The sequence below is a fragment of the Megalobrama amblycephala genome, linkage group LG14 (genome assembly GCF_018812025.1).
Source record: "Megalobrama amblycephala isolate DHTTF-2021 linkage group LG14, ASM1881202v1, whole genome shotgun sequence".
Classification (NCBI taxonomy): domain Eukaryota; kingdom Metazoa; phylum Chordata; class Actinopteri; order Cypriniformes; family Xenocyprididae; genus Megalobrama; species Megalobrama amblycephala.
The window spans coordinates 31,661,372-31,681,732 of NC_063057.1; the positions used below are offsets into that span (position 1 = coordinate 31,661,372).

Here is a 20,361-nt window from a genome sequence, read left to right on the forward strand (position 1 = left end):
ACATCACAATGCCGGGTTTGTCTACCCTGCCATTGTGTTCTTCGTCTGGATGAAGATACGGAGCAAAGACTGTGCAGTGAGTTGTGTTGACAGAGTTTAATGAGTCGGAAAAGGAAAAAACTTCAAAATAATGTCACAGAGTTCATTCATGAAGTTGTGCAAACAACACATGGCATTAGTGTAGAACCAAGCACATGCTCACTTTGTTCAGAGCAGTAATAATGAGATTAAGGTGTTAACATGCCTGATACATGCCAGAGTAAGTGCAACTCTCGCTCGTTCTCGGACGGAGGAAGAATGGAGAGCGTAATGACCTGTGCTCTGAACGGAGTGGAGAGCACCTTACGCACACATTCATGTCTTGGTTTGAGGACGACTTTACAGTCGTTTGGCCCAAACTCAAGGTCTTCCACTCACTTGACAGATGCTAGGGCCAGCAGGAGGGCAGTCTTCAGCAAGAAGGGCCGGTACTCCACCGACTGAAGCGGCTCATAGTGTGGGCCCCTCGGGGTCCTGTCGACAGGTCCCAAGTTGGAATAATAAGGGGGCAAGGTGAGGCGGGTATTATGGTCCCCTTCAAGAATCAAAAATCCCCCCCTAGAATCAAAAATTGAATTTACCTTGGCATAGTTGAATAACAAGAGTTCAGTACATGGAAATGACATACAGTGAGTCTCAAACTCCATTTTTTACTCCTTCTTATATAAATCTCATTTGTTTAAAAGACCTCAGAAAAACAGGCGAATCTCAACATAACACCGACTGTTATGTAACAGTCGGGATCATTAATATGTACGCCCCCAATATTTGCATATGCCAGCTCATGTTCAAGGCATTAGACAAGGGCAGGCAGTATTAACATCTGGATCTGTGCACAGCTGAATCATCAGACTAGGTAAGCAAGCAAGAACAATAGCGAAAAATGGCAGATGGAGCAATAATAACTGACATGATTCATGATAACATGATATTTTTAGTGATATTTGTAAATTGTCTTTCTTAATGTTTCGTTAGCATGTTGCTGATGTACTGTTAAATGTGGTTAAAGTTACCATCGTTTCTTACTGTATTCACGGAGACAAGACTGTCGTTATTTTCATTATTAAACACTTGCAGTCTGTATAATTCATAAACACAACTTCATTCTTTATAAATCTCTCCAACAGTGTAGCATTAGCCATTAGCCAAGGAGCACAGCCTCAAACTCATTCAGAATCAAATGTAAACATCAAAATAAACACTGTACTTACGCGATTAGACATGCTGCATGACGAACACTTTGTAAAGATCCATTTTGAGGGTTATATTAGCTGTGTGAACTTTGTTTATGCTGTTTAAGGCAAGTGCGCGCTCTGGGGGCGGGGGAGCACGAGAATTTAAAGGGGCCGCAGCCTAAATCGGCGCATTTATAATGATGCCCCAAAATAGGCAGTTAAAAAAATGAATTAAAAAAAATCTATGGGGTATTTTGAGCTGAAACTTCACAGACACATTCAGGGGACACCTTAGACTTATATTACATCTTTTGAAAACACGTTCTTCGGCACCTTTAAAGCATGGTTCGCTGCTATGGCTGCCCTGTAAACTTTGAGCGTGTAAGGGGTGCGCCTTTTTTCCAGCAGCTCCTGCAGGAAAGAAAACACCAGTGGGGTCTTCATTCCGTACTGCACACCAGTCGGAGAAGGCAGACCATTTAAGGGTGTAGAGGCATCTGGGTGCCTTTCCTCAGTGTCAGGAAGCACTCTTTGTGGTTACTTTCACACCAAGTGAGGCACCGGTGCTGCAGATGTCCTGCTCTGAGGACTTGGATGTTGAAAGCATCGAGGCAGAAGATGTTGAGAGCTCACCACCTCACTCACTTGTGTTTGCGGAACTGGTTGGGACACGGAGAGGGGCGGGGAAGAGGTCCTGACACCAGTGGTGTCAGAACTTTGAGGGTAGTCCCCTCAGGGGAGAAGTGGTCAACACCTCAGTATACAGTGCCCATTTCTCCTCTGTGCCCTCAGGGGGGCATTCTGCCAACCCTGCCACCTCATGTGCTTCAGGGTGCAGTGGTCCCCGGTGAGTATATATCTCATCACGCACCCGGAAACATAGGGGCCTTGGGATGCTGCTACGCAATACGAGTGAACCGTATTGATCAGGGAACCATACTTATTAGTGAATAATCAGAATAAAAACATTGCATGTAAACTGGAGTGAAGAGTAATGGTCACATCATGTAAACATCTTACTGCAAAAAATGGTGCACATGTAAACATAGTCATTGTTAATTTCTGTTTTTTGTTTTTTTTTTTCCTGATGAAATTCACTGGAAATTCCCAACAATGTCCCTCTAAGTATCTCTCTGGTTATTCCTAATGGCTTACTTACATCCACTTCAGTTAATTACACAAATAGCAATGTGCAGTTTAACTCTTACTTTCACTTTCAAAATGAGCAACTGCAACAAGTGTTAGCATATACATGAAACCTGGAGTCTTCTCAGATTGTGCAACCACATTGTCATCGTTAATCTGTGTTCTTTTTTTTTTCTGTTGAAATTCACTGGAAATTCCCAACAATGTCTGACTTTGTCAGCACCATGCACAGTGGCAGAGCCAGCATTTTTTATAGAGATGGCCAGACAGGGGCCAGCAACCAGTCTGGGGTGGCACAGAAATCTTCATTATTTCAACATAAAAAAATTAGTCTGACTATAATGTACTGGACTTTGCCTAATTTGTAGCCTACTTAATTGTAATTGAGATGAGTGAATTAGATCATGGAATACTGAGTAAATTTGACCATTTAATTTTTTTTCCCCCTCTCTACAAAGAAAAAAAAAGTGTTCTCTTTTGAATTCCCATTTGCTGATGTGGAAGGTGAACCAAGACGTTCAAAGAGGAGAAGAGGAAAGAGATTGCTAATCCAGAACCAGCAATAATTAACGTTGAAGCTCTCAAGCCATAATTGCTCAATTGAATTTTTACCTGGTCGTGCTAACAAATTTGGTAACACTTTATTTTACAGTGTCCTTGTTACATATGTCACATGTACTTACCATAGTAATTATGCATAATTACATGCAAATAACCCTCAACCAAACCCTAATCCTACCCTAACCCTATAGTAAATACATGTTGTTAATTAATATTACTCAGTACTTAAATATATATTTACACTGTAACAATGACACCTAAAATAAAGTGTAACCACAAATTTATTTATTCATATACAAGCTGTTAACACTGGTAATCAAACTTGGGTACATTATGAAGAAGAACCACATGCTTTCGCAGGTAATATGTGGTGGTGATTAGCCAACTACACTGCCAAATATGAAGGAAAAACAAGTGACTGTTATGTTTGCACAAAAATGCCACATAGTGCTTCTGGACCACATGTAGTGTCACGACCGTCAGTGAGAGTGCCCGAATTAGCCACTTGAGGGCACTCCACCCTGGACTGTTTTCACCCCATTGACTACACTACCCATAACGCACTGCCGGACTCATTATCCATTTATCACATCATTACACCCAGCTGTCATGTATTTTGTAATCAGTGTCTGTCTATTTAATCTCAGTTGTTTCTGTCCTCAGTTGTGGTTTGTTGTATTTGTTACGTGCACCGTTTGTTTCTCTGGCCTTTTGTTTTGTGGACTGTTTCTGTGATTTTGACCCTTGCCTGTTCCTTGGATTACGTGTTTGGAGTTCCCTTTAATAAACATCACTGCACTTGGATCTTACCATCTTGTTCTTGTGTGCACCGTGACAGAACAAACCACCAGACAACAGATCCAGCAGCATGAGCTTCCGGATTCCTCCGCCAGCCACCACGAGGGAGCGGATGGCTCAAGTTCGGGCTTTGACGGCCCAACGTCAGGACGGCTGGGAGGTAGGATGCTTCGCCAAGGTCTTTTGGACGATGGCGGTGGGGCTGGGGTACAATGATGCAGCTTTAAAGGATTTCTTTAATTGCTGCCTTGACGATCCTCTGCCTCAATGTGAGATGGAAGGGCTACGGATTTTAGACTTCTGGAGATTTGCCGCATATCTCCGCCATCGGAGAGAATGGACCTCACCGAGTCAACCAGGCAGTCTGCATGCTCCAGCCCAGGAATCCGTTTCAGAAGGCACAGGGGAGGTGGGCGCTGAGCCTCAGCTTCACTCCGGTAAAGGGAGGAGGAGGAGAAGGAAGAAGGCTTCTTCCATCCTTCAAGGCCCGGAGTCAGCTCCAGCCAGTGAGTCAGCTCCAGCCAGTGAGTCAGCTCCAGCCAGTGAGTCAGCTCCAGCCAGTGAGTCAGCTCCAGCCAGTGAGTCAGCTCCAGCCAGTGAGTCAGCTCCAGCCAGTGAGTCCGCTCCAGTCAGTGAGTCCACTACAGAGTCCGCTCCAGTCAGTGAGTCTACTACAGAGCCCGCTCCAGCCAGTGAGTCTACTACAGAGCCCGCTCCAGCCAGTGAGTCCACTCCAGAGCCCGCTCCAGCCAGTGAGTCCACTCCAGCCAGTGAGTCCACTCCAGAGCCCGCTTCAGTCAGTGAGTCCATTCCAGAGTCCGCTCCAGCCAGTGAGTCCACTCCAGAGCCCGCTCCAGTCAGTGAGTCCACTACAGAGTCCGCTCCAGTCAGTGAGTCTACTACAGAGCCCGCTCCAGCCAGTGAGTCTACTACAGAGCCCGCTCCAGCCAGTGAGTCCACTCCAGAGCCCGCTCCAGCCAGTGAGTCCACTCCAGCCAGTGAGTCCACTCCAGAGCCCGCTTCAGTCAGTGAGTCCATTCCAGAGTCCGCTCCAGCCAGTGAGTCCACTCCAGAGCCCGCTCCAGCCAGTGAGTCTACTACAGAGCCCGCTCCAGCCAGTGAGTCCACTCCAGAGCCCGCTCCAGTCAGTGAGTCCACTCCAGCCAGTGAGTCCACTCCAGAGCCCGCTTCAGTCAGTGAGTCCATTCCAGAGCCCGCTCCAGCCAGTGAGTCCACTCCAGAGCCCGCTCCAGTCAGTGAGTCCACTACAGAGTCCGCTCCAGCCAGTGAGTCTACTACAGAGCCCGCTCCAGCCAGTGAGTCTACTACAGAGCCCGCTCCAGCCAGTGAGTCTACTACAGAACCCGCTCCAGCCAGTGAGTCTACTACAGAGCCCGCTCCAGCCAGTGAGCCCGCTCCAGCCAGTGAGCCCGCTCCAGCCAGTGAGCCCGCTCCAGCCAGTGAGCCCGCTCCAGCCAGTGAGTCCGCTCCAGCCAGTGAGCCCGCTCCAGCCAGTGAGTCCGCTCCAGTACGGCATGCTCTCCCTATCAGTCCGGTGATAGCCAAGAGGGCTGTCCTCACGTTCTATGTTTTGGCGGTCTTGCGTGCCTGGAGGATGCTCTCAGAACAGCCTCAGCCTGAGCCCGCTGCCGTCCCAGAGCAGCCCCAGCCTGAGCACGCTGCCGTCCCAGAGCAGCCCCAGCCTGAGCACGCTGCCGTCCCAGAGCAGCCCCAGCCTGAGCACGCTGCCGTCCCAGAGCAGCCCCAGCCTGAGCACGCTGCCGTCCCAGAGCAGCCCCAGTCTGAGCACGCTGCCGTCCCAGAGCAGCCCCAGTCTGAGCACGCTGCCGTCCAAGAGCAGCCCCAGCCTGAGCCAGCTGCCGTCCCAGAGCAGCCCCAGTCTGAGCACGCTGCCGTCCCAGAGCAGCCCCAGTCTGAGCCCGCTGCCGTCCAAGAGCAGCCCCAGCCTGAGCACGCTGCCGTCCCAGAGCAGCCCCAGTCTGAGCATGCTGCCGTCCCAGAGCAGCCCCAGTCTGAGTACGCTGCCGTCCCAGAGCAGCCCCAGTCTGAGCACGCTGCCGTCCAAGAGCAGCCCCAGCCTGAGCCAGCTGCCGTCCCAGAGCAGCCCCAGTCTGAGCACGCTGCCGTCCAAGAGCAGCCCCAGCCTGAGCCAGCTGCCGTCCCAGAGCAGCCCCAGTCTGAACACGTTGCCGTCCCTGAGCAGTTCCAGTCTGAGCCCGCTGCTGTCCCTGAGTCCTCCGCTCTCCCTGATACGGCCACGGAGACCGTTACCGAGCTGCCCGCTCTCCCTGATATGGCCATGAAGCACCCTTGGCCTACTGCCCTGCCGCCGTCCAAGCCTTCTGCCCTGCCACCGCCCAGATCTTCTGTCCTGCCGCCATCATCCAAGCCTTCTGCCCTGCCGCCGCCGCCCAGGCTTTCTGCCCTGCCGCCACTGCCCAGGCCGTCTGAACCGTTGGAACCAGCCTGGTCAGTTCCTCCGGCACCACCCTGGCAATCAGCCAGGATTCCAGACCCGCTGGAACCAGCCTGGTCAGTTCCTCCAGCGCCACCCTGGCAATCAGCCAGGACTCCAGAACCACTGGAACCAGCCTGGTCAGTTCCTCCAGCACCGCCCTGGCTATCAGTTGGGCACCCTGGATCTGGCCCACCATCCCTCCCCCTGATCCTCCTCCTGTCCACCTCCCTCCTGAGTTTGTGTTTTTCGTTTTTGTTTTGTCTGGTGGAGCGTCTGGTAGCCGCTCCTTTGAGGGGGGGTAATGTCACGACCGTCAGTGAGAGTGCCCGAATTAGCCACTTGAGGGCACTCCACCCTGGACTGTTTTCACCCCATTGACTACACTACCCATAACGCACTGCCGGACTCATTATCCATTTATCACATCATTACACCCAGCTGTCATGTATTTTGTAATCAGTGTCTGTCTATTTAATCTCAGTTGTTTCTGTCCTCAGTTGTGGTTTGTTGTATTTGTTACGTGCACCGTTTGTTTCTCTGGCCTTTTGTTTTGTGGACTGTTTCTGTGATTTTGACCCTTGCCTGTTCCTTGGATTACGTGTTTGGAGTTCCCTTTAATAAACATCACTGCACTTGGATCTTACCATCTTGTTCTTGTGTGCACCGTGACATGTAGAGGTTAAATCACCAATAACAGAAGAAGAATTAGAATGCCCTCTATTTGTCAGCATTACCAGAATGTTGGCACGGCTAAATAAAACCGCAATATGGAGTTGTGGAGAGAGCAGAATAATGATGCTTGCAACGCAAGTACATGCTAAAGTGACAACCATTGGCTCTATCCCAGACTCCTTGATGTGTATGGAAAGAGAAACTGGAACAGTGAGACTGGAGGCAATTCCTGAAAGTAAATGTAATCGAACATACCAACATTGTGAGATAAAAGATATGCCTTGTTGTATGGACTGCGTTTTGAATTATGGAAAATTTAATGTGACTGCATGTTGTAGAGGAACACCACATCCTGTATCTACTACGATTGCTTATGGATTGGCTAATCCTTTTATTAAAGACGTATGTTCTAGTTATTGTGCACTTATGCCAGGTCAAAAATGCCACAGATGTGCTCCTGCTTCACGGGGAACTAGAGCCATCAAAGAATGGTTTTGGTTGTGTATATATATAGTCTACACTACTCTCCCAAAAGATTGGAGTGGAAGATCTAGTGCTCTAGTAACTTTGAAAGAATATTCCATGGTTATTAGACCACAAAAACCTGACGTTATGATAAAACAGAAAAAGAAACGCTTCCTTTCTGGCTGAAGTTCAGTTGAAGTAGAGGTAACAAGATATGAATTAATTTCATTCATCAATACTACAAGAGACACATTGGCTGATGGTCAACAGGAACTTCGAAGGCTCCTTTTAATGGCCCTGCAAAACAGGCTGGTCTTAGATCAGTTAACTACAGCGAGAGAAGGAGTGTGCGTTATGGTTGGAACATCTTGTTGTACCTATATCCCTGAGAATGACGCAGACGGCCAATTAATCTCAGAGGGTTTAAAAAATATGACTAGAATTGCTCAAGAATTACAAGGACGAGATGTTGATGATCAGAGTGGGTTCTTAGCATGGCTCACAGGATGGCAACAAATGCTTGTATCTGCCTTAATTCCTGTAAGTGTGATCCTATTAATCATCTCATTTATTATTTGTTGTATTATTCCATTTATCAGGGCTTTGATTAATCATGCTATGAATAAATTTGTATCCTCTCAATATGCTTTGATGAATAAAACTGTCAAGCGTTAGTAATTTTGAAAGAAAATGAAAGAAATGTTTGTTGAAGTATGTTATGATTAAGTTAAAGAAAGTGATTGTATTTGTGTATAAGAAAAGTAATGCTGAGACTTGGGTGTGGCAATTTTATTGCCAAAAGCTCCGAAGCTTCCTGAAGCAGTGTTTTGAAATCGGCCATCATTTTGGAATTAACGGAACTAAAATATCTTAATTTGTGTTCTGAAGATTAACGAATGTCTTACGGGTGTGAAACGTCATGAGGGTGAGTAATAAATGACAGAATTTTCATTTTTGGGTGAACTAACCCTTTAAACTCCAGCACTCCTCAACAGAGCCAATCAAAACAGCCACCACTGATGAGCAGGGAATTGACTCCAGATGGTACAAACCTATTGAGTGATAGGAGGAGTGGCAACAAGAAATGGAGCACAAAAGGAAAAAGTATAAACAGAGGGAGAGAAAACAGACACCAAGAGGTATCCACAGAGGTATACAAAGAATGCAAATAAAAAATACATCCTTGGATGTAACACAAGGAATCAGAGGGAAGAAAATGTTTCTAGCCCTTACAGTTCAAAATTTATTAACCTAACCGTGAGTGCAACTTTGGACAGTTGGTGGCTCTCGAGGGATTGAAAGACACCAAATGTGCTATGGTGACAGTTCAGACTGTGTGTCAAATTTCATAACTTTCCCACAACCGGTTCTATGGGCTGCCATAGACTCAAGAGTGGAATAATAATAATAATAATAATAATAATAATAATAATAAAAACACTAACGATTACAATAGGTGCCTACACACCTTCTTACTGTATAGATGTAATAATTAGGATGGAGTTTTACTGCAGTTATTAATGGTGTTGTCCTGGGCAGCGTTTCCCAAAAGCATCATAAGCTTAAGTTGATCGTAGCTCCATTGAAACCAGTGGAGCTACGATCAACTTAGGCTTACGATGCTTTTGGGAAACGCTGCCCTGATTCTCTGTAACTTATATTCTTTGATTGTCTGAGGCTGACATCTAGTGGACGTCTTATAATCTGTGACATTACAGACTTGCAGACATTTGCACACGTCACTCAAACAGAAACGGGAAACAAGAATCACATGAGTTCAGGGAAATAGAAACTGAGGTGTAGTTGATCTGTTGTGTGTTTGTGTCTCTGTATTCATGCAGTAAAATGGCAGAAGCCAGAATTTCAGTGGATCAGAATGAGTTCCTGTGTCCAGTGTGTCTGGATCTCCTGAAGGATCCAGTGACCACTTCCTGTGGACACAGTTACTGTAAGATCTGTATTACAGACTGCTGGGATCAGGAGGATCAGAAGAGAGTCTACAGCTGCCCTCAGTGCAGACAGACCTTCAGTCCAAGACCTGCTTTAGCTAAAAACACCATGCTGGCTGAAGTGGTGGAGAAACTGAAGAAGACTAAACTTCCTGCTGACTGTTACGCTGGAGCTGGAGATGTGCAGTGTGACGTCTGTACTGGAAGAAAACACAAAGCCGTCAAGTCCTGTCTGGTGTGTCTGGAGTCTTACTGTCAGACTCATTTTGACCGTCATGAGGAATTTCACTCACGTAAGCCACATAAAGTGACTGAAGCCACTGGACGACTGCAGGAGATGATCTGCCAGAAACACGACAAGATCCTTGAGGTTTTCTGCCGCACTGATCAGAAGTGTATATGTGTGCTGTGTACGATGGATGAACATAAAAACCACAACACTGTATCAGCTGCAGCACAGAGGACAGAGAAACAGGTATGAACTTTAAAGGTGCCCTAGAATTGAAAATTGAATTGACCTCGGCATAGTTAAATAATTAGAGTTCTGTACATGGAAATGACATACAGTGAGTCTCAAACATCATTGTTTCCTCCTTCTTATGTAAATTTGATTTGTGCAAAAGACCTCTGAAGAACAGGCGAATCTCAACATAACACCAACTGTTTCACAACAGTCGGGATCATTAATATGTATGACCCCAAATTTTGCATATGCCAGCTCATGTTCAAGGCATTAGACAAGCCACTATTAACGTCTGGATGTGCACAGCTGAATCATCAGACTAGGTAAGCAAGCAAGGACAACAGCGAAAAATGGCAGATGGAGCAACAATAACTGACATGATCCATGATATCATGATATTTTTAGTGATATTTGTAAATTGTCTTTCTAAATGTTTCGTTAGCATGTTAATGTAACGAAATATACTGTTAAATGTTCTGTGCTAATGTACTGTGCTAATGTACTGTTAAATGTGGTTAAAGTTACCATCGTTTCTTACTGTATTCACAGAGACAAGACTGTCGTTATTTTCATTATTAAACACTTGCAGTCTGTATAATTCATAAACACAACTTCATTCTTTATAAATCTCTCCAACAGTGTGTAATGTTAGCTTTAGCCACGGAGCACAGCCTCAGACTTGTTCAGAATCAAATGTAAACATCCAAATAAATACTATACTTACATGATCTGATATGCTGCATGACGAACACTTTGTAAAGATCCATTTTGAGGGTTATATTAGCTGTGTGAACTTTGTTTATGCAATGTATTATAGAGTTGCAAGCTTGGGGGTGGGGAGCACGAGCATTTAAAGGGGATGCACGCTGAAACGGCGCATTTTTAATTATGCCCCAAAATAGGCAGTTAAATAAAATTAAAAAATTTAATAAAAATTTAATAATAAAAAATATATGGGGTATTTTGAGCTGAAACTTCACAGACACATTCAGGGGACACCTTAGGCTTATATTACATCTTGTGAAAAAGGATTCTAGGGCACCTTTAAATTAGACACTGATGAAATAATGTTGGCATTATTTATATTGGCACTCATATGATCAGGTGACATCATTCACACTGCAGATGTCAACAGAAGTGAACAGTAGCTGCAAGTGGAGTTTCACTGCTCAGCGTATTTGTGCTCCGCATTGAACTTAACACAAAATATGGTGAAAATGCACCATAAACATTTACCAACACGAACATTTTTACAAAAAAAACAACCTCTTCATATGATGATTTAGTGACAGTGTAATGTGACATTTGCTGTTATTGGTTTTATGCTGCAGAAACAGCTGAAGGAGACACAGAGGTCGTTCCAGCAGAGGATCCAGCAGAGAGAGAAAGATCTTCAGCAGCTGAGAGAGGCTGTGGAGTCTCATAAGGTGAGTCTGGAGAAGAAGAGAAGTTTGAGAAGTCTCAGTCAGGACTCACTGAAGCCACTGTGTGATTGTGATGTGTGTCCTAACAGCGCTCTGCACAGACAGCAGTGGAGGACAATGAGAGGATCTTCACTGAGCTCTTCCGCTCCATTGAGAGAAGCCGCTCTGAGGCCACACAGCGGATCAGAGATCAGGAAAAGACTGCAGTGAGTCGAGCTGAAGGACGACTGGAGCGACTGGAGCAGGAGATCAATGATCTGAGGAGGAGAGACGCTGAGCTGGAGCAGCTTTCACACACACAGGATCACATCCATTTCCTGCAGGTAACAGAGATCTAGAAGAACAGGATCTGATCATCTTCTTTTAAAAGAGACACCCTTACAAATGCAGTTCAGCTCTGGAAATCTCCTAGGAAAACACTTTCTTCTGGAAGTCACGAGTAAACAGTATCTAAATCCAAACTCATTTCACAAGTTCACACTTACAATTAATTAGAATAGGGGTCTTCAAAGTTTTTCAGGGCAAGGACCCCTTAGGTGATAAAGACATGGAGCAGGTACCCCATATACAAAATGTGTCAGAGCTACATATTAAGCATATAACCTTTGATATTAATAGAAACTAACCATATTATGATTTAGAATAAGTTATATTATGTTAAGACAGTAGATCAGACCACATTATTGTTGTTGCACATGCATCACTGTCTGTCTAATACTTTTCATTGTTAAAATTGAGATTTATGCATCATAACAAGCAAACATTGTCACGGATGAAGAAGGCAGACAAATGCAGATTCATGAATATAAATGGTTTAATCCAACAAGCAGGCAGAAGCGCAACAGTGTGCTACAAACACAAACAATAACCGACAAGGACTGAACTAAACAGGGAGAATATATACACAGGAGGAAATGAGGGAACTAAACGGGAACAGCTGGCGACGGAACCATGGTTAGTGGTGTAGGAACCGGCGGAACAGAGTGGTTGACGGACCGTGGCGACATCGCAGACCTGGAAGACAGGAGCTGAGCGGCTGACTCACGGGACTGAGGCGATGAAGTTTTTAACGGATGACTGGGGTGATGATGTGGTGAGGGAGGCCGACAGGGAGGTCAGAGGAAGGGAGGAGTCCAGTGATGCCAAAGGGGTGCAGGGTGAGGGTGCAGCCCAAATCCTGGAAGTCAGTGGCTGTAGCTGGGCGTTGACCGCCAAAGGCCAACCTGGAGTGTCGAGCGATCCCAGCGGAGCTTCCAGGCAGGCGGACCGTGGAGGTGATGAAGGAGTGGTGGGTTGAGGTGATGGCGACGGGCTGACAGGTTGAGGTGGAGGTGTGGGCCTGGAGGCCCAAGGTGCAGCCGGGGACTCGGCCTCTAGCCGAGCTGGTGGTAGGGAAGCCCGAGGCAAGGAGGATGAGCCACACGGAGTGAGCGGCGGGGACAGAGCCAAGGAGCTTGACGACACCGGTGGTACCAACGGATCCAGGGGGTTGGTCGTGACCAGTGATGGAGATGGGATCAGGAAGACAGACAGGGATACAGGCTGAAGGTGATGTCCAGACAGGACCGGAGCATCCAGATAACCGGACGGGACTGGCGAAGATGAGGAGGATTCGAGGGTGGGGACTCAGGTGGGCGCCTCGGGCTTGCTGGCTGTGAGGGAGAGGCTGCCATTCCGGAGCATCCAGGCCAGATAACTCAGATATGGCCTGCATTCAGGGAGGAGGAGAAACCGCAATACTGGTGAGTCCATATTTTTCTTATCTCATTTTGAGTGGTCGGTTGTTCTGTCACGGGTGAAGAAGGAAGACGAATGCAGATTCACTAATATAAATGGTTTTATCCAACAAGCAGGAAGAAGCGCAACAGTGTGCTACAAACACAAACAATAACCGTCAGGGACTGAATTAAACAGGGAAAATATATACACAGGAGGAAATGAGGGAACTAAACGGGAACAGCTGGGCAAGGATTAACATAAATCAAACACCATAGCAACTGATAAGAACATGACAGAAAACAGAACACACGTGACATTAGCTCCCCCTCCAGAATGTGCGACCTTGCACCGTAACAGAAACAGGTACACAAAAAAAGAGGGTGGAGGCTTTGGTGGAGGGCGTGGAGCTGGAGACGGACTGAACCCTGAAGACGTTGGCCACAGGCACCATGGTGGCGCTGAAGGAGGGAGGATCCAGGGTGGAGCCTTGACTGACGTGCTGGGCGGGAACCGGGAGCCGATCGCGGAACCATGGTGAGAGGTGGAGGAACCGGCAGAACAGAGTGGTTGACGGACCGTGGCAACATCGCAGACCTGGAAGACTGGAGCTGAGCGGCTGACTCACAGGACTGAGGCGATAACATTTTTAACAGATGACCGGGGTGACGATGTGGTGAGGGAGGCTGACAGGGAGGTCAGAGGAAGGGAGGAGTCCAGTGATGCCAAAGGGGTGCAGGGTGAGGGTGCAGCCCAAATCCCGGAAGTCCGTGGCTGTAGCTGGGTGTCGACTGCCGAAGGCTGACCTGGAGTGTCAAGCGATCCCAGCGGAGCTTCCGGGCAAGTGGACCACGGAGGTGATGAAGGAGTGGTGGGTTGAGGTGAAGGCGACAGGCTGACAGGTCGAGGTGGAGGTGTGGGCCTGGAGGCCCGAGGTGCAGCCGGGGACTCGGCCTCTAGCTGAGCTGGTGGTAGGGAAGCCCGAGGCGAGGAGGATGAGCCACACGGAGTGAGTGGCAGGGACAGAGCTGAGGAGCTTGATGACATCGGTGGTACCAATGGATCCAGGGGGCTGGTCGTGACCAGTGATGGAGATGAGTGGTCAGTTGTTCTGTCACAGATGAAACACAACTATTAAAAAAGGTGCAAAGATTCATTGATGCTCCTGGAAACACGATGAATTAAGAATTGGAGATGAAAACTTTTGATGTAGATGTCACCTCCAAAACTTTCCAGCCATCAGTCCTCTTAGCAGCATGAAAAAATTTTTTTTTTATTTAATCGATTATAGCTATTATAGCCTCGAAAGAGCACTCACTTTACAATCACTAAAAAGCGGTCACTCATTTTAGTTCGCGATCTCACAAAGTTTCATTAAAATCTCACACTTCACAATCTACACACACTGCATAATGAATCTCTTACTTACATTGTTTTTGTTAATGAGAGGATTCGCGAGAGTATTGTTTCTTCAGTTTCAATAATGCTACAGTAGCCTATTATTTTTTCAGCAAAACTTCGTGCTCTGTTATAAGCTAAATTAGTCCAAGTCCAAGCATATATTAATTTATTGTTTTGTAATACTACTTCACATTCTACGTAAATTAAATTAATGAAAACAAAAATATCACATATTAATGCCTTTTCATCACACAAATATGAATTTAGCAATCTTTTCCCTATAATTCTGTCAATAAACAAAGATTTTAATGACATTCCCAGCATGTTTTAAACTTTTTAGAGTCCATTTTATGCAATGTAATTCAGCTAAGATGGCGATTGATGCATTTGATCAGGATAATGAAATGATTAATAAAAATATTTAATGTGGGTGTCACAGTACTGCTGTGTAGAACCCACTCACAAAGGCACAAGAAACAAGAGTCCGAAGATAAACTTAAATCCACAAATGAAGATGCAAATAATCACAAGAGAAGATAATAGCAGACCAACTTAACACGACAAACACCAGACAACGGACTGACAGAAACAGAAGGCTTAAGTACACAGAGACTATTGAGTTAATGACAAGACACCTCTGAACTAAAACTCAAATCAATCTGATACTATGACAACTAAAGAGTGGCAGGAAAACTGAACAAAGGAAGACATGTGACAACATGTACAAATAAACCAAACATGTGACAGTGGGATAGATGTTGGTATATTAATGACCTCAAGATTTTATTTCAAAACATGAATTAATCACTTTCATGTTTTCTGGACAAATGTTATTTTTTAAAAACTTGCATTATTTTGCTGTTTTAAACATATATTTATATATATTATTTTTTATATATAATTTCAAATCACACTAAACATTTGAATTTATTATTGCAGTCTTTCTAATAAAAAAATCATGTATTTCTTATGCTAATATTGAGTACTCAGTATGTACTTAATTGAGTACTTAATATGTACTTAGCATGTGTTGAATGTTTGCTAAAGTAGTGTGTGATTGTTACCGTGGTAACGGGGGCTTTGAGGCACTCATTGGGCGCCCCATCAGCTGGTGGGGCCCAATACAAGCACCTAGAAATGGCCCTGAATGTCAACTGATGTGCCTGATCTCTTACATTTACATTTACATTTATGTTATTGGCAGATGTTTTGTCATCCAAGGGTTTTACTAGTGTAACGTTGGGAGTCGTGACGACAAGGGGTAGGTCCAAACGCAGGCTTTATTAGAATGACCGTAGTCGTACAGGCAAGGGTCAAACACCAGCAAACAGAAACATAAGGGCAAGGCAGAAGAGTAATCCAAGTCACAGGCAATGGTCAAAACAGGCAGCAAACGATCATCAAACAAGGGAGAAACAGTCCAGGGTCAAAAACAAGGCAAGGCTAGGAACTAAGAACAAGAATTAACACGGAAATCATACGACTAAACAATACTCAGCCCTGTGTGTGTGTCTGGGTGCAGCTTATAAAGGGTCCACTGATGGGAAACAGGTGCGAGTGTGTGATTGGTTCCTAGATAGGGAATTATGGGAAATGTAGTCCAGAGTGATGTACGACTGTGTGTGCAATGAAATGGTGAACCGGCGACCTCTGGTGGGGAGTAGCAGGAACCAGCAGGCGCCGGATACGTAACAACTAGAAAGTTAGGTAACACTTTAATTTACGGTCCAGTTCTCACTATTAACTAGTTGCTTATTATCATGCATATTACTACGATATTGACTGTTTATTCATATGTATAAAGCACATATTAATGCCTTATTCTGCATGACCATATTCTACATCCCTACCCAATATTTAATCCTACCCAATACCTTAACTACCTGCTAACTATTAATAAGTAGTCATTAGGTGTTTATTGAGGCAAAAGTCATACTTAATAGTTAGTTACTAATAAGAATTGGACCCTAATCTGAAGTGTGTGACCGAAAGTTCACATATAGCAAATGCTAGAACTTATAGCTCTAACATGATATAATGAATATGAGAAGAATGAAGCTGATGCTGTGAAAGTGCTGGATTGAGGAGAGTTACTAAAGATCAACAAGAGCTGCTCAAATCTGACAGTAGTGCAGGTTATTGGCTGAAGTGTGGAGGTGATGAGCTTTGATTTCTGTTTTCTGTAGAGTTTCCAGTCTCTCTCAGCTCCTCCTGAATCTACAGATGTAAATGACAATCCCTTCAGTGTTCTCTCCTCTTTTGATGGCGTGAGAAAATCTGTCCATCAGCTGAGAGACAAACTGGAGGCTTTCTGCAAAGAGGAGCTCAAGAAGATCTCTGACAGAGGTAAAGTTCATGTATGTCATCATGTTAGAAATGTCTTAGGAATGGATGCAGGGATCATTTTCTCTTGACATGATAATCACACTTTTCATGTCTGTTGATTTCCACAGTCACTTTCACCAACATGTCACTTTCACCACCAACTGTTCCCAGGAGCAGGAAGGACTTCTTACAATGTAAGTCACTAAGGAAACAAGCAGAAAAACTCAAAGTGTGTTCATGTTTTTCCTGTAGAAGGAGAAAGAAAACATGACAGAAGAGTTTTATAGTTGATCATGTAAATTATGATTTGCACAGGATATCTGGAAAACTGTACTGAGACACTGATGATATATTGAACATGAAGAGTTCAGAAACATTAAAAGATCAGAAAAAGTCATAATTCCTGATTGCAATGTGTTTTACCTCCATCAGATTCTCATCAGCTAACTCTGGATCTGAACACAGTGAATAAACACCTCCATCTGTCTGAGAGGAACAGAGTGATTACTGTCATTCTCACAGAGCAGCCGTATCCTGATCATCCAGACAGATTTGATGGATATAATCAGCAAGTGTTGTGTAGAGAGAGTGTGTGTAGACGCTGTTACTGGGAGATTGAGTGGAGTGGTGACGTATATATATCAGTGTCATATAAGAGCATCAGCAGGAAGGGATCGGGTAAAGAGTGTGTGTTTGGATCTAATGATCAGTCCTGGAGTTTGATCTGCTCTTCCTCTAGATATGCATTAAGACAAAATCAGATAGAGACTAAACTCCCAGTAAAGCCCATCAGCCGTCGAATAGGAGTGTATGTGGATCACAGTGCGGGAACTCTGTCTTTCCACAGCGTCTCTGGGGACACAATGAGCCTCATCCACACAGTCCACACCAAATTCACCCAGACACTCTATCCTGGGTTTAGGGTTTATAATGGATCATCAGTAAAACTGTGTTGATGTCACATGCATGTTCTGCTTTTCCCTTTGTGTCTGCCTGAGTTCTAGGTTATGAGTCAGTTAATCATTGCAACCAGCTGTGACATTTAATGAATCAGAATAGATTTTAGATCAGCGGTATTCAAATGGAGGGCCATGGGACATAATTGCGGCATTTTACCATTTCTACAGATACAAGTGATCAGTGCGTCAAAACAACGGAGTAGTTTACACCACAAGTGTTCAGGGTCGTTTATGATCTTTCAACGCTACATCCTCTTGTATTTTTATCTAGAGCTAAATGCGCTTCATTCAAGCCCTTTCCACTCTGTGCACGCTGCTTCTCTGTTCTCTATCCCGCTAAACACATTAAACACATTAACAGCTGCAGATGATGTGGTTATTTTAACAACCAGAGACAGTCCTGCCGCCAGCAGCTCTCAATTGCCGATGTCATAATTTCGCTCTGCAGGAGACAAACAATGTGAGAAATAAGCACTTGGATGTAATGTATTATCTTGAGTGGATATTTGAGAAAGAACTGCTACAACACCAACGTCTGATACATCAACCTCCACCACGAACTGCAGAGCAGAGTCAGGTGTAACAAAAATTAGAGCAGAAGTAAACCTGCATTTGAGTTCATCAAAAGCACTCTGAGCTGCCACAGTCCAGACAAATTTAGCCTTGGTGTGGAGGTCAAGGCAGGGGCCGCCACCTGACTGAAGTTCCTGATGAATCGCTGATATAAATTGGCAAAACCCAGGAACTGTTGTAAACTCTTTCTGGAGTCAGGCACCTACCAGTTAGAGACGACCCTCGCCTACGCAGGGTCCATGCGAATCCCCTCCACCGAAATAATGGAACCCAAGAACGAGACCGAATGGGCATGGAAAGTACACTTCTCAGACAAACAACTGATTCTCCTGCAGCCACTGGAGCACTCGTCTGATGTACCGGATGTGCACCAGGAAGGAGGGAGAGAATTTTAAAATATAATCCAGGTACACAAAAACTAATTTATTCATCATATCTCTCGGCATGTCATTAATGATTGCTTGGAAGATGGCTGGGGCATTGAACAGGCTGAACAGTAAAACCAAATATTCAAAGTGCCCTGTGGGGAGGATAAAGACCGTCTTCCACTTAACTCCCTCCTTAATCCGAACAAGATGGTAAGCATTGCGCAGATCCAACTTTGTGAAGAATCTCGCCTCCTGCAAGAGTTAGAAGGCTGAAGACATAAGAGGCAGGCGGTACCTGCTCTTAACTATTATGTCATTCAGCCCCCAATAATCTATACAGGGACACAAAGAGCCATCCTTTTTCTTCACAAAGAAGAACCCTGCACCCACCATGGAATGTTCTGTAGGATGTAAAGGTTCTATTCGCCAGAATTCCCAACTACTGACGAGTGCTGGCTTTTACTGGACAGGATGCAGTCAGATGACCATGGCCACCACAATAAAGACAGAGACCCTCAGACAAGCATTGTTGTTTTCCCTTCACAAAAAATGCATTCTGCCAACAATGTTTCAAGTACCTGGGAACTGGAAGGAGAATCAACACAGGAGGAGAACCCAACAACGTAACTCCATTCTGGAATCGAGACGAATAGCAATGTCAATGAGATCATCCAGATGTTCTGGGGGATCATAGGCATAAATCTTATCTTTAAATGTCATCAACGAGCCCATCCAGGTACCGCTCTGCCAGTGCCTCGGTATTACACTGACTGGTGGCTGCGAGAGTTCTAAATTCAATAGCATAATCTGCCACCAATCTCTTGCTTTATCATAGAGATGGTAAGATAGAAGATTGTTCTGCTAGGTCCATGTTTGGCCAGTGTGTGGTGTGACGGTCTGAGAAAGGAGGACCCAACTGAGATCAAACACCATCCAATAAAACTCACTAATCTAATCCAACAAAATGGCATAAGACACTGCGTTGCCCAAACTCGTGTTTCATGTTTAGTCTTGATTTAATCCTCTTCGAATGTCTTAACCAACTATAGGTGTTATGTTAAAAGAAAATGTATTATTCTATTTTTAAAGTCCTTTGGAGTAAAGACTACCAAATCAGACAACATCATAAATCAGGCAAATTAGGTCATAAAAAGAGACAAAGAAAAAATTTTCCCTGCTCAAAATGCACCCTCGCCATTGGCCAGTTCATCCAAGGAAGCGTGTAGGCATACTTGTCCTTAAAAGACAACACCAAACCTGGGCCCATATGTATAAAACTTCTCAGAAATGCTCTTAAGAATAAACTTAAGTTTTGACTTAAGTGTCAAAAAATTCTTAGTAAAGAGTAGGACTTTTCTAAGAGACTTTTATAAAGAAGCCAAAAGCACCTTTTAGTAAAGTCTAAGACTGATTCTTAAGTGCTGACTGAAGTGTTGTGAACTAAGGACTACAATGATGTCAACTCAAAATGGCCACCCTCAACCTCTGAATCAGCCAATAGCAAGCCTGCAAAGGTGAAGTCACAGCAGCACAATACCAATAATTGAATGTTATTATTAAAAAAATCTTTTAAAAAGACACTGAAACGTTTTAATATTTTAAAAACGCTTTACAACCTGAATTTTGGAAATGTTGGGACATTTTTTAAATTTGAATAAAATGGAAACTAAAAGACTTTCAAATCACATTAGCCAATATTTTATTCACAATAGAACATAGATAACATAACAAGTGTTTAAACGGAGAGATTTTACACTTTTATCCACTAAATGAGCTCATTTCAAATTTGATGCCTGCTACAGGTCTCAAAAAAGTTGCCACAGGGGCAAAAAATGGCTGAAAAAGCAA

The 20,361-nt window shown here is 44.6% G+C and overlaps 1 protein-coding gene across 1 annotated transcript; it reads left to right on the forward strand.

Annotated features, from left to right (window-relative positions):
- Nucleotides 1-9,097: 9,097 nt before the first annotated feature.
- On the forward strand, nucleotides 9,098-19,036 carry LOC125245074 (tripartite motif-containing protein 16-like). Its single transcript, XM_048155519.1, has 6 exons — nucleotides 9,098-9,759; nucleotides 11,079-11,174; nucleotides 11,261-11,494; nucleotides 16,475-16,634; nucleotides 16,742-16,807; nucleotides 17,046-19,036. The coding sequence occupies exons 1-6, from the start codon at nucleotides 9,181-9,183 to the stop codon at nucleotides 17,567-17,569; spliced, it is 1,659 nt and encodes a 552-aa protein (XP_048011476.1). The 5' UTR covers nucleotides 9,098-9,180; the 3' UTR covers nucleotides 17,570-19,036.
- Nucleotides 19,037-20,361: the final 1,325 nt, after the last annotated feature.